Source organism: Montipora capricornis, chromosome 4, assembly GCF_036669925.1.
Source record: "Montipora capricornis isolate CH-2021 chromosome 4, ASM3666992v2, whole genome shotgun sequence".
Taxonomy (NCBI): domain Eukaryota; kingdom Metazoa; phylum Cnidaria; class Anthozoa; order Scleractinia; family Acroporidae; genus Montipora; species Montipora capricornis.
In genome coordinates, this window is record NC_090886.1 from 20,743,334 (window position 1) to 20,755,833 (window position 12,500).

Below are 12,500 nucleotides of genomic sequence, written 5' to 3' on the forward strand. Positions count from 1 at the left end.
GAGCTCATGAAGCGGTTGCAGGATGGTTTGCTTCCCATGCTTCAAAAATTCCGGCGGGATACCGTCCTTCCCCGGTGCCTTGCCACAGGCGAGACCGTCCATGGCTATGCTGAGCTCTTCTAGTGTTGGCGTGTTGGTGTGTTGTCAAGCTCCTCTATGACTGGCAACCCAGGCAGGGCATTGAGGGCAGTGTCTGACAATGTTCTGGGTTGAGTAGAGCTCGAGATAATGCTCCACCCAACGCTGCAGCTGCATGCTCTGATCAGTGATTACCTCGCCAGTCTGTTTTGATGCTCGTAGGGCCAGTGGCAGTTTTGATGCCCTCATACATCCCTTTTGCATGGCCACAGTCCACTGCTAGCTAGGTTTTGGCGCATAGGTTCTGCCAGTACTTGTTGGCACAGCGCTGGGCAGTCTGCTTGGCCTTGCTCCTAGCTGCTCAGAGGGCGGCGCTTGTGCTTGGGAAAGGGTTTTCCTTGTGAGCCAGCATCGCTTTCTTCTTGGCCTCCGTGACTGGCTGCATTTCTTCCCAGCAAGCCTCGAACCAGTCAGTCTGACTGGTTGGGCAATGACGCTTGCAATAAATGATTGACAGGATCACAAAACAAGATTACATAACTAAGTACAAGTCAAGCAAATTGTCACAGAATTCAAGCAGTTTCCTGACCAAGAAAAAAAGAGAGATTTAATTATTATTCTTGAAACCTCTTTTGGATGGCATGTTGCTCCCACTTAAGTCTAAAAGTCTAAAGAGGTGTTCTCTATATGTAGCTGTGCAGGAAAATAATGCAAATTCCAAGAAACACATTAAGGGCATTTTATTTTACTTTTACTATTACCTGCAGATTGTCTTCAGGAACTCCCAATCACAAGCAGACCCTTCTACTGAAGTTCCTTCAGCAGTAGTATGTAGGTTAAGTGTGGGCTGGTACAGAGAGGAGTTATGTGACGGTGGATGAAAAACGAGAAGTCGCTGAAGTAACAGGAATGCTTTGGTAGCGTGGACAAGAGGAGATTTCTGAGGTAAAAAAAAAAAGGTAAAGCAATTTTTTTTAAGTGAAGGTCATCATCATTAAAAGAATTGTGCACTTGGATTTAGAATGGACCTAAAAAAATTCCAGGTCTAGAAAACAAAGCATACCCAGGGTTCATGGAGAACTATGACAACAATCAAAAGTTGTATGAAATCCCCAACCTCACTATCTTCAAACCAAAACAACCGTGTAATATTCAGTAGAAACAAACTTTGCACTTTCTTATTCCATGCTGTTTCCACATTCCTTTCTCTAACTTGCTTTAATTAATTTTTTTTTCTGCAAAAGCTAGGAAAGTAAACTCCACTGAAACTGCTGGAAAGAGCACGGTGCAGCTAAAATTGGCAAGCTGGCCTGAGAGGAAATAGCTAGAAAGATATTTTGATATCTTTTTTTCCACACAAAAATATGACCTGCCCATTTCACTTGCTTTGCGGTGTCCTTCAAGCAACAGTGGCAAAAGATAAATTAAAGGGGCCAAAGTAATCTGTGGAATACATGTAGTTATAGTTTTTTACTTACCTGCAGTTGGTCAATGACTGTGCAGAGCAGAGATGCTGGTGGGTACCTCACAGAGGTCATAAAAGACTTTATAACATGCAGGACAGTAGACTCATGAGATTCCTCTAAATAACCATCAATTGAATTCATAACATATCCTGGGAACTCGGCAGCACACACCTGCAACCAACCCAAAAGTATTTCAAGAATATAAAACCCTGTGTGCAAGACATAGAAGCTGGCTTTTAGGCATTTATATACAATTGAAACCCTTAACAGGACCCCTACAGGAAGCAAAAAAGTCTATAATCAGGCCTCCATAAATGAGGCTGGATGTTGACAAGAGTATGCATTAAGAAGCATTTGTCTTCTTGTTGAAATTAGTGGAGAAAATCTGAATGATAAAATACTTGTTGTAAACGTCTGAAATAATTTTTTACAACCTGAGGGAAAAAATGCAATCAAAAATCAATCAAGCTAACTAATACATAGTGGAGTGTATGAGATTATGTAGTAGCAAGAGCTGTGGCTCACGCAAATCGCACCTTGTGTGCTTTTGAACTGCACCCATTCAAAGTTGAAACTGGTCTCCATTTGTCCACACAAGTGAAATCTACCCTGTCATTGATATGATCCTAAAAAAAAAGCAATTATAATAAGCTTAATTATTATTGTTGAAAGGTGGCATTTTTCAAGCGGCCAAAAAGTGTAATTTATCATTTAAAGGATCACTGCTGTATCCAAGTACCTGTCTTTGCTTCTTATTCAAAGATTCCGAAGCACACAAGTGCTCAGACGAAGAAGCCTTTGTCTTTGTAGGAGTTGATGCAATTGTAGACAAGTGATTTTCTTTCCCAATTCTGGACAGCATGGCATCACTGCCCAAGTCAGGTGTGTGTTTCAGTCGGCCAGCAGTCCTCTGGAGTCTTCCAACAGCTGCTAGACACACTGGTGATTTGTATGATGTAATGAGGAACACTGCAGGTGGAGGGGTAGGATCCTTTCGTTTCATGAAACAAAAATTAAAGCCATGCCTTTCATCAGCACAGGAACTAAAGGTGGTTTCCTTTTTATCTTTACCAAAAACATATTGAGCAAAAATTGCAGTAAAACTACTGAACTACAAATGAGACTACATGTAATTTCTGACCCTTACTGGTCAACAATTATGTGAAATCCCACAACTGTAGTACATGTATATCACAATATACCACAATTCCACCTCATGAGAATCCCAGGAGAAAATGTTTTGGCGATCGAAGTGTCCAAACTTTGTGGGTGTAGTCGTGATTGTACAGAGCTGTTAGAATAAACCTTTTTCAATTGTGGAGCCAAAGGTAATTTGTTGACATTAAAAGACAAAATTCTTTTTTTTTTCTAATCTGTTTTAGGAACAAACACTTTGCACGAGAGCAGGGATCGACATAAAGATCTAGTGATCTTTGAGAACCTTGGAGCAGCTTTGAGAATTACTTTGAGCGAAACTGAGAATACCTGAGAAAAACTGATCCGACTTTTAGCAATCTGAGCTGTTCTTAGAACTGCTGTTATTGTCAGTATGGGCATACTGTGCCCAGCCCTCCAAGTTGGTCGCCCAAATTAATTATTGAGATCAACAATGCAGCAAGATCTTCATCCATCTCAGTCTCTCTCTGTCTCTCTCTCAACGAAACATTACTGCTACTGCTCTGGTGATCGTCGAACTTGCTAGTGCAAGAAAAACCTGCAACCTGTCAAGATTTTCATGCCATACTTGAGAAAGACGAGAAAAGTGGCAATGCCACCGATGTTTTTCAGGTTTAAAAGTGAAAAAGAAAAGATTGTGGCAGGTTTATGTAGAAACGTTTGGGTCTAATACAGGTAAACCTTTTTACTGGTTTAAGTTGGGTTGAAAATAAATTTTCAAAACGTCAATCAATGCCGCTTGATTCCCGTGGAGCTTTTGTGAAAATTGCCGTGAAACAATGAAACCACCGCGGCCCAAAAGCTTTAAATTTTTTTTAGAGCAAGGCATCTTGATCTGGACGAAAATGATCGCTACAGGACAGAACTACGATAAAGTATTTTTTCCTTATATTATCAGTAAAATGTTTAGTGGAGTGAGCTTTTTGTGGATTCGGTCGAAGCGCCAGTCACAGCATTATTTGTTTAGGGCACGAAGTGATTTGTAACAACACCAAAGACAATGCAGGATTCCTCTATTTCTAAACCAAAAACAAATAACATGATATATTTCCCTTTTTTTATTTCGTTATTTCATATACAGGGGAAAAACAACCATAACCTAAAATTTGCCAGAGCAGAAGTAACAACTCTTTTTTAAAACTATAACCAAGAAATGCCAAACTCCACGTTCCAAATTTAATGCTATTTTTGAGAAAGAATCCAAATTCGTGCAGCCGCCCGCCGTCACGTACAAAGTCACGGATTATGTTACATGTGAAATCATGTGGAACGGCCTTTCAACCGATTGTTTCGTACGAAGAAAAAACTTTTCCGAGAGGTTTTGTAAACTGTAACCACCAGCATATTACAATTTTTAGCCGCCTTATCTGCTAGAAATACAATTTATTTATTTATTTATATTTATATATACATTATTTATACAGAATTTCCAGTTCAGCATAGCTGGTTTAAATGGAGATCTGTATTTAACCTCCCAACCATGATACATCACAGAAGACAGACCACAACACCGGGAACTACATGCCCTACTCTTTGCGACAAGTGTGCGGGTTCTTTTACGTGCCACAGGATTATGAACATTGAAGGGTTGTGAGATGGGACCTCCAGCTTATCATCCTTATCCGAGAAGACTAGAGAGTCTAACCATTTGCAGATGTAATTACAAAGGCAGCACCTTCTCCTCAGTTCTTTAAAGACCCTGAGTGTTGGTCCAGCCGGAGTTGAACTCACGACCTCCCACGTGACAGCCCGTGCTCAACCAACTGAGCCAACGGTGCGTGGTCAAAATAAGCCAGAGTGCCTGGCCGGGCGACCGGGTAATTTTTCTCACTCGCCTGGGTGCTATTAGAGTACAGCCTTGGTATAGGTCAATGAACTCGCATGATAAAGAGCAAATTCTCTCAAACTGTCAACAAAAGTAAAAATAACCTGCGCACGAGTATAGGCTACTTAGACACTCTTGTTGTTCTTTTGAAATGTTTTGACGAGGCCGAAAACTACATGTACAAATATCAGTAATTACTAAGTTTCATTTCTTGAAACAAAAAAACTTTTGAAAATTAAGAAAACCTTTGATGCTCAAACTTGGCATGAAAAACTTCAGGAAAATTGGAAAACAAATGCCTGGTTCCATTCGATCATTATTCTTGAGGACAAAAAGCCTAGATAAAGGTGATGAAACACGTTCATTTGAGCTCTCAGGGTGCTAATTTGTGTGTTAAGGACGTTCCTGCCCAAAATGTTCCCATGTACAGATTTTTTTTAAGCTTGCCATGCAGAAAGGTGATGATCAGCATCTACTTTTGCCAAAAAGGCAAAAAAAAAAATGGGGGGTCACCGTGCATGTTTTCGAGATAAGGTGCATTTTTAGAAGCTTGCATTCTTTTAAGACGATCATTGCTTACAACTGTCAGCAATAAAAAAAAAAGCCACACTAGTGAAATTTGGATCAGGTAAACATACTCAATTCAACATAACTAACATAACTAAATAAACTTTTGCAGCTGATCTTTTTTTCTGTGGTGAAATAGATCTTGAAAATCAATACATATTAGTCTACGAAAGAAAACATAGGTTGCATTACAGCATAAAAGACGAAATATTTGTAACTTCTCATGTACAGATTTTGTTTTGTTTTGTTAAAATGGACAAAAATTTATCAGGAAAGGAAGTGATCTATGGAAAGAAAAATGGGGGTCACTGAGCATTCAAGAGAGTAAAACCGCTGTGAAGTTCTCAAAGCGATTGTCTATTTGCATTGTCACGTCAATTACGTGACATTTCTGAGAAGACCTGGGTCCACAGCTATCCCATGATGCCACAATGCGACCCTTTGCCTGAGGGAGGACCAAACACTGGCTCGATGCCATGTTTGTTTACCTTCGTGGTGCAATGCATGATGTGTGTGTGACATGCATGAAAAAAATGTGCAGTAGCAATGGGCGTGAACATCCTTAAGTGCCTATGAAGTAAAAAAATACCTTTCCTTAAAAATGCTGAAGAATGGTGTTTTCTATTTTGGAATATCTTCCCTCGTTTCCGAAATATTCAAGGTTTTGTTCAAAAATTGATGACGTCACAAACTGTACACACGCCCGCAATAAATCCCAAAATTGAGAATATCCTGGAAAATAAATTGGATTGGTGTTGTTCAAACTTGGCCCCAGTAATGTACATCAGATAAGGTACAGTGACTCCAATTAAGACTCGTTTCCAGTCTCTCTCTCCAATGAACCAAATATCTCAGATTTTGAACAGATACATGTAAGTACAGGCAAATGGTCAAACTTATGGTTGTGTTGTACCTCATTGAACAGGCTTCGCGATTGGCCAAAAGAACAATAGAACGAACAAAGATAACAATGGATTTAGCACTGAAAATAATAGGAAGTACAACACTATACAGCCAATCAAAATATAGTGTTCAACAAGAGGTACACGATTGTACGACCCTAACCCAGACTTAAAACGCATGTGCTGCCCATATTTGCTTTACCGAGAGTGAACATATCTTATTACGACAATAAACGACAAAATCATTTCAGAGTTAAATAGACCCAGCAGCAAAATGGTTGGCATGGCAACAGCATAGAAGTATAATTTTGTGCCTTACTTGACGTACATTACCACTGCCGAGTTTGAACAACGCCCATCCAATAATTTTGGAGATATTCTCAATTTTGTGATTTATTGCAGTCATGTGTATATTACTGTACATGTAATTGTGACATCATCAATTTTTGAACAAAAATTGAAAATCTCTGGAACAAAAGAAGATATTCTAAAATAGAAAAAAACCATTCTTCATCACTTTGTAATGTCTTTAAAATAAGCAAAAGATATTTAAAATGCAAAGATTTCAAACATACAGCTTGGGCAGAGTGGTTCAAAGCAGGATTTAGGAATAACAGCAAATCATATTTTAAAATAGAATTTGCATTAAAAAAAGGCAACTTAAGTGGCATTCAATCAATATTATTGTTTCACCTGCAGTAGAAATTCTGGAATATAATCAGGAGAAAGACACTGAACACCAGCCAACTGAAGAGCTTTAATTTCGTTGTGAAGAGCTGTTTCAACAAACACATGGGTCAACTTTGAAGCCAGACTGGATTGGTATGGGGATTTACCATTCACAATAACAGCACAACCTACTTCCAGCAACCTAACAATAAGAAATACAATATCACCAGGTGGTTTACTGTGACTCAAAAAGCTGTGTGTACTAACTCCTACAAGTCTTTGGATCTGGTAAATTGCCATTCCTGTCTTTCTTTCCATGGCTACTGTGTAATTTCAGCTTGCAAACAAGCCACAAATTAAATAATGTCTCACATGGACAACTATTCATTTATTTGTTTTATCAATATTTCCCTACCCTACCTCACTCAACTGAAAAGCTCATACATTTCACCATCTGATGTTTCTGTGCCTGCTGATTACTACACAAGGTCAGGCCAGGTTTGCACACAGGTCACCATACTTGTATATTTTTAGCAATGAATTTAATACTAACGATTGTCTTTCCTTGCCTACCTGATTGAGATGGAATCAAACAGTATGTGTGCCCTTATAGCATCTTTAACACTCCTTTAGAATCTCAGCCCAAGAAGACCAATATTTAAAATGGGCAAAACGAATCTTGCTATTTGCAGGTACAGTATAAATTAATAACCTTTTGTATGCTGCTCGTTTCTTGGCATCCGCAACCACTACAAGGACTTTCCATCCCTCAAAAGGTCCTCTCTGTGTGTGAAGAATTTTTCTCCAGCGAGCAGGAGCAGAAAAGTGACCAGCTGAGACTCCTGACACATTACTTTGCTTACTCCATTCGTAACAATCTTCATCAAGCCACTTTCCAGCCTTTACACTGTCCTCTATAAACTCCTTTGTTAATATCCACTTTCCTAAATGTAAAGTGCATATTGATATAATATTTGGCCACTAACAGAGAGCTAGTTTTTCAGCTAGATAACATTACAGCTCTTTACAACCACTAACTTCATTATCTATTCCCTCACTTTCTTCGAAAAATATTCGATAACTAGACTTACTAGGATGGGTGTTTAAAATACAATAGCATGCAATCAGGAGACAATCATTGTTTGCAGATTCAATCATATTATTTGCAAACAATGATTTTCTCCAGATTCCATGCTATTGTATTTTAATAATAATAATAATAATAATAATAATAATAATAATAATAATTATTATTATTATTATTATTAATTATTATTATTAGTTACAATACTTGTAGAGATCATCTCAATAAACTCCAGTAAATAAACTAATGATTTACTGGAATTTATTGAGATGAATCATCTACCGACCTACTCTATTGAAATTTCTGAGTATTCCCAAATATGATGCATTGTATCTCCAGAGGACTACAAGTAGTTGATGATTTGTTGTCAACAACTCAATGGCCTTATGAGCAGGAAGTTAAAAGTCAGGCATGAGAAATCAACCACCATGTATGAGATAAAAAATTCTGGAACTCTAAAACCAATCCCAACAGATGTGGGCCCTTGGTTGTAAACATGGTGTCATGTGAAAGGAGAGTGAGATGCTCTCATCGGTAAGTGTTACACTGTTTAATTCCTACATGTACATGGATTCATATATACGCCAGTGCTTGGCACTACAGTTTTTTGGATACTAGGCAGAGAGCTCCATAAATCACTAGCCCTTGAGGGATTTAGAAGCAAGTACCTACTGTAAGGCCTTTTCCAAGGTGGCATCTATTTTGCGAGTCAATCATAATATTATGATACCCATACAATATGTATTGCAAATCCTCTTGTTTAAATACATTTGTACATGTAACTCAAGCTATATAAACTTAAGCTCCTGATGAAGCATTCTACAAAAAGGATTCCTACATAATTTGTAGAGTTGTAGTAAATTTGTTTTTTCACAAAACTAATTAGACTAGGGCTTAGTAGGAGCACATTTTCATGAGTCCAGTAGAAGTCTTACTACTCCTCGGCCACTGGACAAGAGTCAATGTCAAGCATTGGTACACAGAAAGAGGGCTCCAACTTTCTTTTTTGCTTCATCTTCTTTGCCCCTTGTCCTCTTGTACCAAGAAACAGGTAGAAAAAAGATCCTAGAAGACTTTTACACAGCCATATGGCCAAGAGCTTTAAGCAAATCTCACCCCTTGTTATGTGCAATCAGAAGCTCATGACCTTGAAGCGTTTAACTCTGATTCAGAGCTGGGTTTTTTTAGTTAAAAATTTCCTTATTTGGATGTGACATAGCTCAATGTATTTTCCCGCACATGCAGTTGTCCATATTTGGGCATAAAATTGGTTTCCTTAAATCCCCAGCTTTGTTACAAGGAAAAGAGTTGCAAGTTACAGTACATGCTTAAATGTCATTTGCTTCTAACGCAATTCAATGCAGCTTATGGAGCATAACACAGAAACATGAAAAGGTAATCTTTGACAATACCACAACACCTGATGCACATCCACAGAGGAATTTTTCACCTCGGCTTGGCTTTCCACAAATTACATGTGAGCAAGTTCTCACAAAGGTCTGAGGAACAAAAAGGAAACAATTAGTGAAATGATCAGGTAATGATTCTTTCTTGGTGGGAAAAATTTTTACATGACGTTGCAACAGCCACATTAACAGCCTGCTATAATGGCTTCAACTGTCTTAATGTAATCATTTGGGAAATGAGCACCATTTTAGTGGACATTTAGCATTAAATGGCTGCCTGTCACGTGACTGAGATGGCTTTTTTTCAGTCTGGCATCACTAGACCATTATCATGGGGCAAACATTCCAAGTCATTCCACATCAAAAAAATGTGCATGCAGTGACCGTCAATAGGAATAGAAATGAAAGAAAATAAGAAAATTCCATGTGGTGGGCTCAAACCTACTTCACAAAACTTTAAATTTGCTCAATTCACGTCACTGTTTAACTGAGGACACCAAAAAAGGTATCAAAAGAAAGAACAAAACAGTCATACTGAGTGTGCAAAGCTTGTGCTTTTACTAATTAGATGTACAGGTGTTCTCGCCCTTTTGTTGGAGTCTTCATCGCTTAAGCTCCCATTTTTGGCCAATCTTTGTTTAATGAGGTTAAACGAAGTTTAACCAAGTAAACAACTAGGAGTGACTGCAGCCTATTGGTCAGTGGTTTTACTATACTTGCGCATGCGTGGAATACCTTGTGCTTTGGGCTGTATCGCTTATTTATCAGTGTGGCGGGAAGCAGGAGCATTGTGTGTGGAGCGTTCAGCGGTTTTTGTTCCCTCCCTCCCCACCCTCTACTTTCCACTGTGTGTCAGTGTGACGGGTGCCTGTTCTTCTCGGGGGCGTGGGGGCTCATGGCTGGGTTGTCAGGTTTGCCAGCCATCGGTGCAGTCTCCATCTTGGAGCTGGCTGCCAATAGTGGAAGCTCCAGGATGTTTCGGGCACCCAACCTCCAAAGAGCGACGATGTTGTTTATATACAAAACCATAGCATCTACATCAACAGCTGTATATCTACATGTTCAAGCACTCGGCAAAGTCCCTTTTTCACTTATGGCTGTTTCTGCTAAGTGACCAGGTGGCCTCATTACCATAAGCCTTTCTGATCCCTACAGATGCAAAATTGCTCTTATATAAATCATCCATACAGCCATATTTAAAATATTTTCATCTTGTATGGCACTTCTGTAAGGCCTCTAATGCCAGAAATGTTAAACGAGTGCAGGAACGGGCCCTTAGGACTGTGCAAGTGCGTGTTGTCCTAAGTAGCGTGTGTATGTAAATATGGAAAGAACTCAAGTGAGGCCATCGCTACTGTGTGCATGTGATGGATGAAGAACCTTCGCTGATCCACAGCATCAGGAACTTCTTATGCAACACCCAAGGACAGAGAAAAATCTCTGACCCGGGTGGGAATCGAACCCACGACCTCCGGATTAGATCACCGTTGCTCTACCGACTGAGCTATAAGGCCAGACGGGAGTAGGCTGTGGGAGTTTGGGGACAAATCAGCTCGGCCCAAGCCAAGTACTAAGTGCAAGTGCGTGTTGTCGTAAGTAGCGTGTGTATGTATATGTAGAGAGAACTCAAGTGAGGCCATCGCTACTGTGTGCATGTGATGGATGAAGAACCTTCGCTGATCCACAGAATCAGGAACTTCTTATGTAACACCCAAGGACAGAGAAAAATCTCTGACCCGGGTGGGAATCAAACCCACAACCTCCGGATTAGATCACCGTTGCTCTACCGACTGAGATCTTAGATAATTATAAATTTACCTTTACCATGTATAAAATCCTATTTCTTTTGTTTTCCTAATTTATTTTAGTGTCCCCAGTTAGCTTTTGTAAGCTAAAGCAATCAACACTTAAATAAAACTGTAAGAGCGATCTGTGCTCATAATTTAAAAGGAAGAGGGGTTAAAAAGAGATCTAAAAAACGTTAAAAAACTAAATTTTCAGCTGCCTTCTGCGACCTTCTTCAGAGAAATGTACTCAGCAAGTTACGGGATGCAAATATATAGTGTTTCTGCATGCTGTTTTACCGCGGAGCTGTTATTCTCATTAGTTATTTGTAAAGAATTGTAAACAAAGTGAGTTGCAGAACATGCCCTTGAACATATGTTGGAGAGAGTAAAAGAAGTTGAAAGTCTCGGGGGGCTGAGCACAAGCCTGGTACCAATGGGAATATCGGCTCTGCGGTAAAACAGCATGCCGAAACCACTGGCCACGACATACACCCAAATTATGCGAGAATTTTGGAAACAGGCGTAAAAACCAAGAACAAAAGGCTTTTTCTAGAGTCGTTGCATTCGTTCCTCAACAAAAACTCTGTCAATGAAAGAGCACCATTCCCCAGGGTTTCCTCCCTTAGGAGCAACGAACAATGACATCTTCTATATAATTTATTTGCATCCCGTGACTTGCTGAGCAGGCCTGTAACTAGGATTTCATGTGGTGTGTGTGTGTGGGGGGAAAAGGGTTTGCTAACTAGGCCAAAGTGGACCAAACTACCGAAATGTATTTTTGATTGTCTGATCCATTTATTTGGGAAAGTAGCAATACATGAGAAATTGTACCGGGAAAGTACACGGTAGGAAAGTATCCACACTCAAGGAGGATACTTCGGATTAAATCTAAATCCAGATTTTTGAGATTCATCACTTTAGTGTTTTTTTGGGAAAGGATTTGAAAAAAGTATTTTTGACAAGCGGTTTCCCATGCAAAAATGGTACACAACAGCTACCACCATACGTGACAGTTCAGCCCAAATTGTTTTTCTCGCAGTATTTTTACTGTACGATCGAAGACATGAATAGGTCGAAAATAGTTAGGTTTCCTGCAAATTTCACACCAGAAATTACACTAAAAGTTTCTTGACAGCAACAATATTGTTAGCACCTTTCCTACAGCGAAAAAAATCATGTTTTTCGTCATTTCTTTTTATCGATCGCCAAGGTATTTTTTTACTGATGGCATTTTCATTTAAGAACTTCTCGAAAACAAACTTAACTGCCATTTTTTTCTTGTTTTTAAAATTTGGGTTTGTTTGTTTGCGTTGTCATGGAAAATAATTTCGGATTTTGCGTTTTTTGAAACTGGAAAATCCATTGATCCGAGATCAGAAACCCGTTTTTGGTTTTTCCAAAAAAACACACCCTTAGCTGTGCCCTCATTGAAATGTTCTGAATGGCTCAGGCTACTAGGGTGCAGTTGGTTTTAGTTTCCCAGTGAATACATTACTGCTTTTTCCATTCTTTGATTTTATTTAAATGTTAAGTTTTAAAC

The 12,500-nt window shown here is 39.2% G+C and overlaps 1 protein-coding gene across 1 annotated transcript in view; it reads right to left on the reverse strand.

Moving 5' to 3' along the window:
• Window positions 1-12,500, reverse strand: part of LOC138045772 (SMC5-SMC6 complex localization factor protein 1-like) — a 33,050-nt gene that overhangs the window by 19,890 nt on the left and 660 nt on the right. The window contains exons 2-8 of the mRNA XM_068892390.1: window positions 9,188-9,266; window positions 7,396-7,627; window positions 6,708-6,885; window positions 2,284-2,535; window positions 2,081-2,170; window positions 1,557-1,715; window positions 840-1,018 (exon numbers count right to left, since the gene is read on the reverse strand). Of these exons, the coding sequence (XP_068748491.1) occupies window positions 840-1,018; window positions 1,557-1,715; window positions 2,081-2,170; window positions 2,284-2,535; window positions 6,708-6,885; window positions 7,396-7,627; window positions 9,188-9,266 (1,169 nt within the window). The remainder of the gene's footprint in view (window positions 1-839; window positions 1,019-1,556; window positions 1,716-2,080; window positions 2,171-2,283; window positions 2,536-6,707; window positions 6,886-7,395; window positions 7,628-9,187; window positions 9,267-12,500) is intronic.